The following is a 15,428-nucleotide window of genomic DNA, read 5'->3' as shown; positions in this document are numbered from 1 at the left end:
TATTTGAGTTTTTGCACAATAAAATTCCCGGGGATTACCTCACAAACAACTAAAACAATTTACCCAACTAGGGACACTAATCTATCGACTATTAATGATAACTTGCGTAGGTAAAAGTATACACTGAAACCAAAACAGCAAATCACTCAAATGAATGAAATGCACATTTACTAAGTACTAAACTAAGTCACAAATATTTTGAGGGAGAGATTTTTTACTACATTTTTAGTAAACGATCAAATTGTATTACATTATATGCCAAAGACTGAATAACTGCCAGCAACACTGTTCATTTGGGATCGTTTACAGTGTTTGTGTCGAGGGCACTGGGTTTGCTTTTGCCATCTAACAAAGTGCAGATAGAGAAATCCTGCCGTGGCTGCAGGGATAGATATTTTCTGTGGGTGAGCTGAGGCAACTGTGGAGAGAGCCAGGAGCCAGTCAATTCTGAAGCAAGTTGCCTGCAGAAATCATTGGCTTGACAAAAGGGCAATGAGAGGGCAGAGGTTTGTGTGAGAGTCACTGGCCCAGTTGCTGGGGGGGCTTATGTGCAGGTGAGCCGGGCCTTGACTGACATCCGCCGAGCACAGCGAGAAAGTTTAACCTTGGCGTGTCGGAAAACTCACTCTCAGCAGGCAGAGAGGGCAGATCGAAAGACAGTGAGGGATGAAGAGAGAGTGTGTGAGAAAAGAAATAGGCGCTGCAATAGGCGCTCTGCATAACAACAACCATTTTTTTTCATAAGCGGCCTGTTTCCAGAGACACTAGTTTGAACTTAAGGTCTTACTACATGCATTATTAAAGACCGGTAACTGGCAACACTGCCTCATAAATAGAGATGAGGACAGACACCCGAGGAGCCGGGGCGCTGCTCACTCTTGATCGGCCACAAATCCCCCGGCCTAACATGACCCAGAGGGTTCTACATACACAGTGCCTCTACCCAGCAGCCCTCTGTTTTGATTCTGTCTTCACACCTGACAAATGGCACCACATGGAGTAAGTTCATTATAGCATATGTCAATTGTATAAAAAATGCATGTAATTTAGTTTAACTCAACATCTTTGGCAGGATGGCTGTTATTTTTGGCTTAGCGCTGAGGCCAATTTTAGCTGTGCTGCTAAAACAACATTAGTAACATTATTTCAATTTGTGGAGCTAATGGTGTGCTTAACAGATGGCTAGGAATAATATGCCATTCATTCTATATTCTATTGATAAAACAGTCTTGCTGCTAATTGTTATATCATGTGTGCAGAACTTCTATAATGGAAAGAATCTGCCACATTATACTCTCACTTCGGACCAACATTTCTTTAACTGTGGTTTTGTTTCCACGTCAAAGCCTCTCTGTATGTGACCCATCTCATCAAGTCTCTGATATGTACACAATTAGCTTGAGACACTTTCATTTTCCACGTCAGGAAAGATGGAAATGGATATTTTTTTTCATGGGAGTGAGCATCTCAGTCAAACAGCAATTTTGTTGCTGATTGAATTATTTTCCATTCTCTGTGTTCTCAGCTTGTGCTGGGAATTGAATCATTGCCATTGAAACATGATTCACTGCTGCGACTGTTTTCCCCCCATTCAATTTCAAGGACTTGGCAACCTTGTCCTATTCAAACGCGTGCATTATTACCTTTTATTGTTGGCCATAAATGAATGGTGGGTTTGAGCACTCTAGAGGGTAACACATTAGGGCTTGTATACTATCACGTCTCAAGGTAAGAGTCAACCTTCTGCAATCCTGTGTCTCAACATCAAAACTGTTGTGCGGGAAGCTATTGTGAAGTCTCAGAAGATAATCTCAAAAGCAATAGCAATGCTTTTTGTAAATGCAATCTTTTTTAGATTGCATTCCACATCCTTTTGAATACATATTTGAGGGTCTGCACTTTTATCAAAAAAATATTCACAGCACTGCTGTGTGAACGTAATCAGCTTGGGTCCAAATATTTCAACCGCAACCTTAATAACTTGGCTTCTTTTGACCATTCAACAAATATTTGACAGATCAACACATTTATGGACACCCGAGTTAGAGTTTATTCCTGAGCCACCTGCTAAAGGTCTCATATTAACATTTAATAAATACAGGGCCTCAGCATGCCTTTGTAAACTGTCAACACCTTATCAGATGGCTTCTGCATGCAGATTGAATGCCAATTGTAAACAGTTTGGTAAAAAGTGAGTTTAGAGTGGGAAATTGCAAGGTTCCTACATCAAAGAAAAACAATTGTTGGTGCTGATGGTTGTAGCCAAGTAATCGGAATTGGTTGTACCCATAGAGGTTGTACCATGACAATATTTAACTAGTTAGCTTAGGGCTAGTTAGCTACGGTTTGCCCATTTACTTTGGCAACAAAACTGAATGCTGACAATTAGTACAAACACTGACCTGATCATTGTTCTTAATATGAGATGTGTTGATACTGGGATATAAAGACGGTGAGAAAGGGAAGCTGGGAAGGGAAACAGTCCACAGCTGGAGACACAGCAGGGTCTTTCTAATGAACCATTACTGTATGTATAACAAAGCTTGAAACGCAAAATGGTTGGTAGAAACACAACAGCAATGACTTGTTGATCACCGTCCACATCTGAGGTTAGGGGTGTTTCCATGGACAGTGTGAGGAATTACCTGCTGGGACAATGAGGGGTTGCAAGCTGGAGTGTGCTCCCGTTAATGTGTCACATTGGATGGTCAGAGCCCCAGAGGAAGCAAGCCTGCTCACTCTCAGTTCTCAAGTCTCAAGACCTCTAGAGTAACATGGCTATGCGGCTTAAACAAGGCTAGCTAGCGTTTTATATATCAACATGTAAGGGCACATTCCCAGCAATGGTTATTACATGTGTAAATTAAGACAAAACCAGGTTCAATCTGTTGCAGGGTCCATGCATTGACAGGATGAAATCTTCCCCTTCTGTCAACATTTTATTTCAGAAGAAAAAGGGTATATAGAAATATATGTCAATTAGGCCGTTTCCAATTAATAACCAGCATGTCATTCAAAGAGGGACAAGTCTCTTCTCTGACATTTTCTCCTGTGGCCTTACGGAGCGTCCACACAGCAGCATGCGTTGACGCTTGGAGGTGGGCGTATCTGAAGCTTGGGGATTTTTTGCAAGCAACGCGACCAACAACCAATCACATGAATCTCCCGCCCCCGACATACAAAGCAATAGCAATGTTAAAACGAAGTAAACTGGATATAAAATCCCCAAACAGCCGAGAAAACCTACCAGTTTCATCCACTGTCTCTGCCACCTCCCTCCATGCCTCGCTCCTCCGGTTTGTATCCCGGTAGATGAACAAAGACTGATCATACAGCACCGGGTGATTCTCTACCGCTATAATGAATTTTCCCTCCATTTTTTGGAATATGAGGAAATGACCTGCGTAGTCTCTCCCAGCATACACCCGGTTTGATTGGCTAGTGCTTGTACTGGCAGATTTGCATAAACGGGATTTCATTGGCTCACGCCTCCGTCGAGGCGTCAAAAGTTGAACATTGCTCAACTTTTCAAGCCAGCAACGCTCCACGTCGCTTCCCAAAATGCAGTTCGGCTAAAAGTGACGTCACCCCATTCAAAGTGAATCAATAGTATGAAGCTACAGCGTCGGAGACGACACTTGTAGAACCACACACACAGGTCCCGCGTCACGAGCACACACACAGGTCCCGCGTCACGTGACGGGGTTCCACGTGACGGGAACCATATTCTGTTGCACGTTCACATGAATGTTTATATGTATATTCTGTTAATTTAGTTCAGAATTTCAAAAATGAATAAAAATGAATTTCAAAAATATAGTCTTTTATATGTATATTAAACAACACTGTTAATTTAGTTTTGGGTATGTTTATAATTCTCGTTTCATTATTATTCAAAAGAAAACAACACTGTTAAACACTGTTCCTTCTACAGTATCATAATTCTCGTTTCATTATCATAATTCTCGTTTCATTATTATTATTAATAAATCAAAGGTGTCTTCGAAGAGGTGCTAGATTACTGAAAAACAACTGTTAGTGTGTTCATGCACCAGCCTGCAAAAGATAAACAAGCAGTTTGACCGAGAGGCATTTCAGTTCAGAATACATTTTTATTTATTTTTATTGCGGGGTCTGCTGATTCTTCACTGGGGGTGAGGCGGGGTCTGCTGATTCTTCACTGGGGGTGAGGCGGGGTCTGCTGTTCCCTCTCTGGTCGTGGCACTCTGAATATTGGCTGAAGGGTTCCCTAAAAGATGACATTTAGCACTTGTTGCTTGTATGGCTGTTCAATACAACAGAATAGTTGTTAACTTAAAAAAAAAAAACATGATTCACATTACTCACACTATTACTGTAATTAGTGATTCAATTAATCAACTATGACACCTAGTTGGGCTTGCCAAAATCACGCTAGTTTCATTAAACAAATGATCAAATATGCTAACGAAGCTAATGCTTTTGCTAATGCTTTTGCCGAAAGCTATAGCTAATGAATAGTTGTTTTTAGAGACTTTAATACGGTTAGAAGCTATCATAAGCAAACAGATGTTTGTTTGTATTGCCTTAACACTATCATAGTTAATGTTGGCTAATCACACTTCATTTCAAGACACCGGAATTGTTATTAATGTTAAACAAATAAAACTGTAAAAGCACTTCACATTACTCACATTCTCTGCGTTGACGTTCACATTCATGTGAACGTGCTCCGTCACGTGCCGCCGTGACGCGGGACCTGTGTGTGTGCTCGTGACGCGGGACCTGTGTGTGTGGTTCTACAAGTGTCGTCTCCGACGCTGCAGCTTCTTGCTACTCAAGTGAATGGGCAGAAGCGTTGGAAGCTTCAACGCACGCCGCTGTGTGGACAGGCCTTTACTCTCTGAAGTGTCATTACTGTGCTGCTGGGTGGGGGAGGGGGGCAGCATGAGTTGCACTACAAGGTGGGTTGTGAGAGGGGGGAGGCGAAGGAGAGTAGATGGGGGGAGGACAGGCTTGTGGGATTATGTATGTTTGTGTATGTGTGGGACTGTCTAGGGAGTGTTGCTGCCTGATGACCTGGTCATCCATCAGACAGGGTTCATCCATCCACCCACCCCCAACTACACCCCCTCCCCTCCCCACGTCCCAACCTCCCCACCCAGGGCCCATCAGTGTGGCTCTCTGCCAGGCCTGGAATCTCCACATTAATTTCTCATCTGTGGCACCCTAATGAGCTCCGCCTGCTCGTCCACCTCCGAGACCCTCCCGATTATCAGGCAGGGGGGGACCATTTGTCAATGGCAAGAGGTGGCATTTTCACTGCTGACCTTGCTGCCAAGGAGAGAGGAATCAGATAGGGGGGAGAAAAAGTGGAGAGTGGGAAAGAATAGCAAAGCAAAGCAATCAACAGCTTTGGAGCGTCATGCTGTTTAACATCACGAGTACAGCCATGTGTAAGATGATCTTTATTCATGGCAGTAAAAGTGGGCTGGTTTTACACTTTCTGTTTTAAGTGTCCTACATCCATCTATCTCTGGTCTTTCCTTCTTTGGTGACACTGAATCAGGAAACAAACCCCTGATGTATGCTCCTGTTTTTACTTCTCCTATTCACAGCACCTTGTTGAATTACTTCCAGAAGGTGAACGTGTTTGTGCCTTTGCTTTGAATGAATGTATGTATGTATGTATGTATGTGTGTGGTGTGTGTGTGTGTGTGGTGTGTGTGTGGTGTGTGTGTGTGTGTGTGTGTGTGTGTGTGTGTGTGTGTGTGTGTGTGTGTGTGTGTGTGTGTGTGTGTGTGTGTGTGTGTGTGTGTGTGTGTGTGTGTGTGTGTGTGTGTGTGTGCGGGGAGTGCAGGCTCTGGGTTGGCTGCAGTGGTCTGAGTGCACGCGCCTCAGAGGGAGCAGGGATTTGCCGGTTATTGGATGGAGGGGAGCGGTGTAGGTCTGTGACACCCGCTAACCTTGGCCAGGGCTCCTGGGACTTCGGGGGTATCCATCACTGTGGCAGCCTCGAGACCCAAACCCGGGGAAAAGCCACAGAAGTTGCCGGGGGAGGGAAAAAAGCTAGTAAAAATGTAATGCACTCCGCAGAGCGGTCATGTCATACTTGGTTATGGAAAATAATCCCAGATGCCTGCAGTGCTAAAATGGAGCTGTAATGTGCTCGCCTCCTAACCCGGCCTGACAGCCATGATGTACGACTACCATTACTGGAAAATATCACTTCAACTAACCCGTGATCCGGCTACGCTAAGGGTCATATTATCCATGAGGAACAAATTACACTCCCCCAAAGTAAATACAAATGTCCTACACTGACTGGGTACAAAGAACGGAAGGGGGAGGGGGCGGGCGGGAACGTTACCTATGACAACGCTCTGCAGAGTGACAAGGATGATAAAGTACATGACAAATCACTGGCTGACAGGGTACTCTAGTGCAATCAGCCTCAGCCTCGGCCTGGCGAGCACCCACTCAAGCCTGTAAACACTACTCTCTTCCTTTGGAGGGGGCAAAACACATAATCTTTTAACGCTGACAAGTTGCTCTCCTTTTTATTACTCATCCTTCCCGCTGCGGAGGAGAGATGGAGGGTTGGGAGGGGGGGTATAAAATGGTTTTATATACAGTGCTGCCGAGTGATTGAGAAACTCGACTCTGCTGCTGTAATTGCCTGAGGGCAAACACAGCGAAACAATAAAGGAAGAGAAACAGCAAATACATTACCAGTTCAGATCTTTATTTTATGTCAAGGACAAACAGGTTCTCTCGGCTGCTTTAAAGCACCCATTTAGATCCCTCGCCTCCAATAAGAGCAAAGCACAGCAAATTACAGCACATCGTTGCATGGACATTAATAAGACGCAAAGCATTTTCAAATGGCATTTACAGCTTGTGGCTGCTGATAGAGCGAGTAAATAACACTTAGGAAAGGTGTGGTCTCTATAAAAGAAAGCCCAGCGGCAAGGGGGAGAGGAATAAAAAAGCGACAAGAGTGATAAAGTCATGCAAATTACAGCCCGGAGTCTTCACAAAAAGCCTAACACCCCTGATGAACAGTTAACTGCAGAAAGCACTTGAGCACTAGCAGATATTCACACTAAACTGTTTGACTGGCAGTTTCAAGGTGCCACTTACTATCAAAAAATCACTTAAGCATTAAGCATGTCCAGACAGAGTGAGTGCGGAGCCTTGACAATATCACAATGGTGACTAAGACTAGGCACAGACATTTGCCACTGTAAGATTAAAATCAGAGAAGATAAATGTTTAGAGAATGTTTCACTGCATATATTTATGCAAAGAAAAACATAAACTTAAAGAGGCAGGATTTATGAAGTATTTAGAGCTCGTGATCATATGGGATGTTGCACAGCCCCCCTAAAAGCTCTCAGATGGTGGAAAACCTGTTGGTTCTAACTACTCCATGAAACAAGGCATTGGGACTTTGGTGGGTGCACATGAAAGACATTTGAGGCTATCGAGTGCTTTTTCAGTGTGTTTTCTGCCATTAAACTGGAGCATTGTAACTAGAAACAAGCTGCTCCCAATGAATAGTCCAGGCCAGCTAAGATGCAATAAAAAAAGCACGTCCTGATCCTGGTTGGATCCACTGAAAGATGATGAGACAAAGAGCACACTTTGATGACTATCTGGGTTTCAGGAGTGGAAGATATGGGGCCAAGCAACACGGCAGCGACAGACAAACGATCCTCGCCAGCAGCAGCTTTGAGAAGTATTTGGAGCATACTTCTGCCAAATCAAGAGACCACATGACTCTTAAAATGCCAGGAGATATATATATATATATATATACAATATGTCTTGTATTTATTGCTACAGGTGTCAATACACTGTTATCCAAGATTTTGATTCCAAATTGAAGTTACATTTTACCGGTCAAGAACAAATTTTCTCGAATATTGAAACACCACATTATGGCAGCAAATAAATGCTTTATCTTGCAATGTTAAATAGCAAGAACCATCATTTGGTTTTCCACTCTGTGACTTGGAACCACTCCAAAAATGTACTGGGTTCTTCCTAAGCCCACGCTACCCCCTAAAACCAAGTTTTATGACGAGTGGGAGAGTAGTTCTTTTGATAAATCATCTGACAAACCGAGCTGAAAACATGACCTCCGTGATAGAAGTAATGAAAGGAGCTCTAAGTAGTCAGCACAAATGCATGACTTTACTGTGGGTTGTTGTGTAGATTAGGGACCATACATGTGTAGATATGCATGTAGACACACTATAGGCAACATGGATTTATTAAGCATATATTTAACATGCATGCAAGTTTTTCTGTTAAATTGATGACACTTAGTGTTTCCATTCTCACTATCTGAGCTCTGAGCTCTGATTGGATGCTTGATTCTGGCAAGGCAAGGTAGAGCCTTTACTTGCTAATGAGGGCCTAAGCAGAGATGCTAATGATAACGCGTATAGAGCTAATAATACCAGTGTTGTGTGACGAGTGACTGCAGTGAGCCTGCCTCCTACCTGTCTCCCACTATGTCATTAACATGTCATGTTGGAGAGGGCCCGTCCTACAGGTCACTTTATAATGAGCAAACGCTCTGACAGTTTCCACACACGAACACACGAGCAGGATTTTGTGCACACACTCTGAGATGCGAATAGCTGTCTCTTATCAGAGGCTGGCAGCTCCCGACGACACGGCAGAGGCCTACACTAGGCAGAACATAATTTCTCCTGGGAACACTTTTTCCATTTCCTGCTTTTGAAGGGAAACTAAATAAGCCACGTTTGTCCTCATCTGAATACATTTGACCCATTAAAGCGACTCTGCTCTCCCCCGTCCTTCTGTAAAGTAGACCGTGTCGCCCACAGAATGCAAATGACAACAGTGGCAGTGAGCGTATGCGTGCCCGGCGCCTGGCAGGTGCAGATAGTGGCAGAGGTGACGTGGACTGCGGAGGGAGAAAAAGTGTTGAGCGGAAGCTCCAATTACTCCCTCACATTGAGGAAGAACACATGAGTCAGCCCCTGTCATAGGGGTCCCCTATTTACTAATTCACTCCTCTGTTACTTTAACACACAATTAATCAATGACAGGAAGGTGTAGTCGGCGCTGTTCATCAGGAGCGTAACGTGAGCCAGGCTGAATTAATACAGTCACTTGGGGGAATACAGCTAACCATGCTCTCTCTCCTTCTCTTCCTGGAACAAAAAGGAATTGCCACCGAGACAGGAGCAATTTAAATCGACAACACTGAGTAATGACTCAATTTGCTGCACAGTCTAAATACCACAAGCAAATGGCATTACTAAATCATTAGAGTGGATCTCGATCTCTCGTTGGAAGTCATTGGATTATATGGCTGCTCTTTGAATCTATGAGGTAGGCCTAAACTGTTATTACCTTGATATTGGTAATGGAGAAGCTGTGAATATATAAAAAACATACAAGCACTTAGTGTCTATTATAATCTATAAAATATTGATCAAATGTGGCAACCATTATTCAAAACAATGTAGGTATACCTTACGCCATGATGTTTTAGTGGACATAAAAAAAACTTGGGTGAATCAGGCTGAACTCCACATCTTAAAGAGACTGTTGAAAATAATGAATAATGGAGCATACAAAAATAGACACAAATTAAGACCCCACTTCCATAAACTAAAGGGTTAAGCAATAACAAGTGTTTGTAAAAATGGGAGTGTGTTTTTACAGTGAAGAGTTAACAACACATACCGATATACAGTATGTGACACTATAACCGTCCCCAGGGGCCACCATCAGCCTTATGCAGACACATTTCCTGCACAGATCATGCTCAAGAGTGCAAGAAACCTCTTGACTTTTATGATCGTTCCCAAACGCCACCCTGAAGCAAAACCTTTGCTAGTCCAACATAGAAATTGATCTGATTGCTTCTATTGAAATCTTTAACACTTTTAACCTGTAGAACTCGGTTGTCTGTGACCTATTGTGTTTCCCTGCATCTGGTAAAATTAAAGGATACAAAAAGATTAAACAGAATGATTAACCTTAAAGCAAATATACGACGGTATTACATCAAAGGAACAAGCTATATATCTTGATAGTAGGAGGTGTTATTAGCAATAAAGGGAACATGTAATTCTAATTAGGAAGAGTGTGTCTCGAGGAACAGACGGGCAGAAAGGTCAAAAAATAAATAGAGGGATAGATGTGGATGAAGATATACTAACACAAACACTGTACTTAATACTTTGATATGGGGTATAGAGTTTAGGCAAAGATAAAGCGTGTACGTACCCAAGCTGTCACAGCAGTCTCATTTAAATGTGATCTAAATCCTAAAAACCCAGAACAGTTCGATTTAGATTTTTCACATCATTAAGTCATTTATAATTAATGCACAGCTAATTAAGGCTTTCTCATACTTATTAACAGGATGTTTAATTCTAATTAGATTACATTCTCAGCCCTTAAAGGGCCCATGTCATGCTTTTCTGGTTATTACCCGTCCCCTTGTGTGTTAAGAAGGTTTGCAGAGTCAAAAACCCTCAAAGTACACTTCTAACACAGAAAATACCAGTCTATGCTGCCCCAAAACGCCTCGTTGGAGATTTCTCATTTTCCATTGTTTACTTCCTGGGTTCTGTGACGTGTGAACACCCAAATCAACAACACATGACCGGATTGGCCCAAATGGACCAATCCGCGGAGCACCTCACACACCAAGATCCCTTGGCTGGTAAACGCTGGTAATAGACGAGTTGGGGTCACGGAGAAATGCTCTCCGCTGACCCATTCTCACAGCGTTATAAACCTTTTTCTTACTCAATATCAAGCCACACTTATTGTTTTTACTTCGGCTGTGAGTGTTTGTGTGTGCTCAGGATGAGTTTCGCTTGTTCTCGCTGTATCGCCGACCCGGAAACCTGTCCGCTCCTCGCAGCAGCTCGCAGCAGCAACGAGCCTCGCAACGAACCTCGCAACGAGCCTCGCAACGAGCCTCGCAACGAGCCTCGCAACGAGCCTCGCAACGTCCCGACTAATCAGAGCACACTGGGGGGTGGGGGGGGGGCGTTTAGGACAGAGAGTGAAGATCTGGTGAATACACATACTATGCAGAGATGCTGTATGAGCAACCAATGTGAGTTTGGAAAATTGCACAATTTAAATCTATTCTAGTAGACCTCAACAATGGAAATATGATCAGTAGAAATGGCCATGACATGGGACCTTTAAGAAATTAGTATATGTGCATTTTATTGAAACCACATACTGTAAAGGACGTCTGAAATGATCGAGGCACATTCAAAAGCACATTAAAAATCCCAGTGAAGGGCAGACTTACCTTGTCGTCTTGGTCACTCTCTGTGTCACACTGCAAAAGAAAGAGAAAGGCAAAGCTGAAAATATGTCTAAATTCTTGCTTTATTACAGACCCTGCTTAGACTGTATCAGTTTCAATCCCAGAGTGGCATATTTTAATTCACTTTTGCAAATGTATGCATATCTTATCAGCACTGTAATGCCAAACGTATCACATACAGTACTCATATACAGTGGCTGAATATCATCAGATCACTTCATTAGCTTACACAAACACGGGAATGGGAAAAAAAGCTAATTTCTCACGAGCAGCCGCGCCCTTGTTAACATTGAAACCTATGTGAAATTCGGAATCTCAAAACACGAACCGCTACTAGAATTATAATTCCATGATGTGTGTTCCTGCTTGAGGCTGGGAATAGAGAAATGACAAGTAGAGGAAGGAAACTTTGTAATGGAGGGAGGAAAAAAGTGGTTGGATTTCATTTTTCTTTCCATTTCAATTTCAAGGTCCACTTAATTCTTTATCAACTAATTAGTGTGATGCTGGGTGACTGGCGGCCCTCAACGTTGTGCATATGGCTGAGGTGCAGAGAAGCACTGGAGTCGGTAATGAAGAAGGCACTGGGGGGGAATATGGGCAGGGGTTGGCACAGTGTGTGTATGTGTGTAGGCGGGGGGGGCAGGGAGTGCAGGGAGGGGATGGTGGGTGTCGATTAAAGTAAGGAGGGAGTGAGTAAAGGGGGTGAAATGATTGACAGCTCAGGGATTGAGCGACAGAAGGCCCTGCCATTTCTCTTTTTTTTCTTCCATCTCTTGTTTTTTGCTGATCTGGGGCCCTGCAGAGCTCAAAGGTAGCTGGCTGGGATCGTGGCTGGTCTGTTTCTGTGGCTGGATGGTGAAAAAGGGGCCTTACGAGCTCAGCAGGAGCATAGCATCCAATTTACAGGCCTGTCCCACATGGCCCCAGGGGCCGCCCGCGGCACACTGCCATGATGGTCAGCTCCAGCAGCTCATAAATTATGCAGAGGCAATAAACGCACTGGGCAAACACTCCTCAGACGTTATCCTGCTCTCAATTTCTCCCTCACTCTCTTTCTCCACAACCCACAACCTTCCATCCCCCATTTTAATACAGTGTGCAGAGGTGTCAGGTAGAAGAGTAAATAACGACAATGAAAGATAGCAGATTCTGATTACATGTGAATGTTGGTGGAATACAGAAAGCTACACACCAAGTATATTTTTGCACATCTATTCTACCTTGTAAATAAATAGGCGTGTTGGCCATTTATCCTTTTTTTCGTCCTGCTGCAGAGGACTGACTAATGCAACAGCAGATAGGATCTGATGAGCATTAGCCGTCTCAACTGCTTCTATGTATTCAGGCCTCTCAAAACGTTACAACAGTAATGCGACTGAGCACTCATTAGCTGCTGCTCTGCCTGTGCACACTACACACCCGGGAACACAGGCATGCGAGGGGTTCCAATAATGGACATCATTTGAGTTTTTCCACTGTGTTGTGATCCATAAAAAAAACTCTACCAGCCTTTCTTTCTTGTGTTCCCTTTCTTTTCCACTCTCCCTCCTTTCGCTGTTCGCTGGCTGTGCAGCCAATTGCTTTGATTGCCAAGATAGAAGCCGGCTGGAATGACTTGCCCTTGCTTGTGAAGCAAATGGAACATGCTAATGGAACTCATCGTATTACCCGATGCAAAAGTGCCATAGCTCATTACTTTAAGATAAAAGGATATCATTGTAGACGGCAAGCAGAATTGACTTTCTGTGCTGCGACTTGATGATGATTTAATCAACTGCTCTCTTTCACTTCTCATCTCTGCGCCTGTCGCTTTCGCAGGTGCCACTAAACGAAGCACTCACACGGCTAGTAGGGGAGAGAAAAGAAAATAAATTGCTGTCATTATTTTTTTTCCCTAGGAATAGAGGTATGCAAATTTCCAAGAGCGACAAAGGGTGAAAAAAAGGGACAACTTAATAAAATGGAAATACCTTTATAATGAGCAAAGTAAAAATTCCTGAGATCAGACCTGACAGACACGGGCAGGCAATTTGATCGTCCTTACGCCGAGCTCCCTTGAACTCACCGCTTGAGTACAGAGACGAAAGTAACAAATAATAACATCTCTAAAAGATAAAAAAACACATCTCAGGCATATAAACAAGTCGAAGCTGTCACTCACTGATAAGTGATCATAGTGAACTAATGCGTTGCCTCATGCATAAAGCAACCAGAGGCGGGGGAGAAGAATCCCTGCATATCTGGAATTTTTGCGCTTGTATTTCCACTTACTGACTGTTCCATTAGAAACAGAGACGGAAAGCTAAAAAGTCTCGGCTTTGCATGGAAACGACATGAATGATTGCAACACCTCATCATTAATAACTGAGGCATGGTAGTGTTTTTGGAGGTAAGCATGAGCTCAACAATTCTGTTATTGCTACTGACGGCTGAGTATATAAATCTGCAGAGCTATGGTTAACTGTAATGTCAAAAACACTTTTTACCAATCCTGCGAGGCCATGTCTAATGAAAATACATATGTCAAAGATTTCAAATGAAATAGATTATACAGAAGAGATGAAAAACACAACAACAATAGTGCTATTGATATCAGTGGTGTTAGCTCTCTGGCAGGCGGTAGGAAATGGGTCTTATTTGAAGCAACATTCATGTACAATAAGGAAACCATTAGTCCTGGGAGGGGGCAGACAAAGAAAAGTGATACTCTACCCAGGCCCACTGCTATTTACACAGGGCCAGCATTATACTGTACAGCTAGACCCCAGTGTTAGGTTTAAGTAACGCAGGAATGTCAAACATTAGCGTCAGCTCTAAGAGCTGTTGATGTTGGCCTGTATCCGGAGCACTTCTGATTGCCCAAGCTCTCACGCGGGCCTCTCTTTTGGCTGAGTGCACTTACACATTTCCCTACGCTCTATCCAAGCATTGAGCCTTTTGTTTATATTGGTCTGAAAGTAGGAGTAAATTATTCTTGTCCTAAATCCTCTCCAGCTGAGAGTAATAGTGGCCCGATACAAGAGGAGCATAAGGAGCCATGGGCCGAATTCTAAATGATGCAGCTATGCTATTGTCCATAACAGCAGGGCTAACCAAAAGTATTTCGGATAGAGCTGCCCACAGAAAAGCGTCTGTACTAAAGAGGTAACCACATCACAGAGGGATGCGTGCAATGCTGGTACGCCATGTTCCCTTTTTTAACATAACCTTCTAGAAATCCACTGGTTCACAATTACTAACAGATATTAAGTCAATTAAGAACAATGCTTAATGGATCATTCTGAAGGCAAACAGTGTGTTTAACTGGCTTACTATAGTTTGGCTTCCCCCGTCTTAAATGTCGTCTCTAATCTAATAATTTCTAAAATGGAATCTATCTATAACTGTAACGGATGCGTATGGTCGCCCCCATGAGTGAGGTTAGCCTCAGGTTATCGTGGTTGCCATCCATGACCTTAGAATTAATTATGGTTGGTATGGGCTTCATTAAAGCACCCCGTTGCACAGAGGGAGGTGTCTGTTTATCAGCCTGAGCCAGGTTGTCCTGCAGGATGGCTGAGGGGGTTAAAGCCAAGGGAAGAAGCCAAGCTGCCTGCATGCCCGGGAGCTGGAAAGACAGCATGAAGGATGGCCGTCATTGCCAGGGTCAGCCATGACAGTGCCGATTTGATGTGCTGTTGTCGAGGGCTCCTCATTCCCTCCTCCTAACAGCTTCTTCCTGATATAGCTGCGCGTCCTGATGGTTTTTTGCAGCAAACAGTCACATGGCAAAATGGTTTTCCCCCCTCCCGCGGCATCGTCCTCCATCTGCTGCTGGGGCCTCGGTGCCGCCGACCGCCTGCCTGTCACAGCGTGCGTGGAAATTAGCTGGGGAGGAGGTGCTCGCTTGTGCTAATTACATTTTAATCATTGGAAATGTGTTGGCAAATCAAACCTTGATTGCCATCTTGGAGCCCAGTGCCCCTCTCTGCAGGTTGAGGGGGGTGGGGGTTTGTGGGGCTAGAATGTGACTGAGCCCAGACTCTCCAAGCTGGTCGCCTCACTCTCCACCACGGCTTGATATGGCGGCATGCCTGGCCTACCGCTGGGTAGAGGCTGTGCCGCA

At 43.8% G+C, this 15,428-nt stretch overlaps 1 protein-coding gene across 1 annotated transcript in view; it reads right to left on the bottom strand.

Annotated features, from left to right (window-relative positions):
• Positions 1-15,428, bottom strand: part of auts2a (activator of transcription and developmental regulator AUTS2 a) — a 289,935-nt gene that overhangs the window by 85,393 nt on the left and 189,114 nt on the right. The window contains 1 exon segment of the mRNA XM_034204116.1: positions 11,303-11,332. Coding sequence (XP_034060007.1) covers positions 11,303-11,332 — 30 coding nt within the window.

This window comes from Gymnodraco acuticeps, unplaced genomic scaffold (assembly GCF_902827175.1).
Source record: "Gymnodraco acuticeps unplaced genomic scaffold, fGymAcu1.1, whole genome shotgun sequence".
Lineage (NCBI taxonomy): Eukaryota > Metazoa > Chordata > Actinopteri > Perciformes > Bathydraconidae > Gymnodraco > Gymnodraco acuticeps.
Note: the sequence above shows the minus strand (reverse complement) of the source record. Positions and strands in the feature narration are given on the sequence as shown.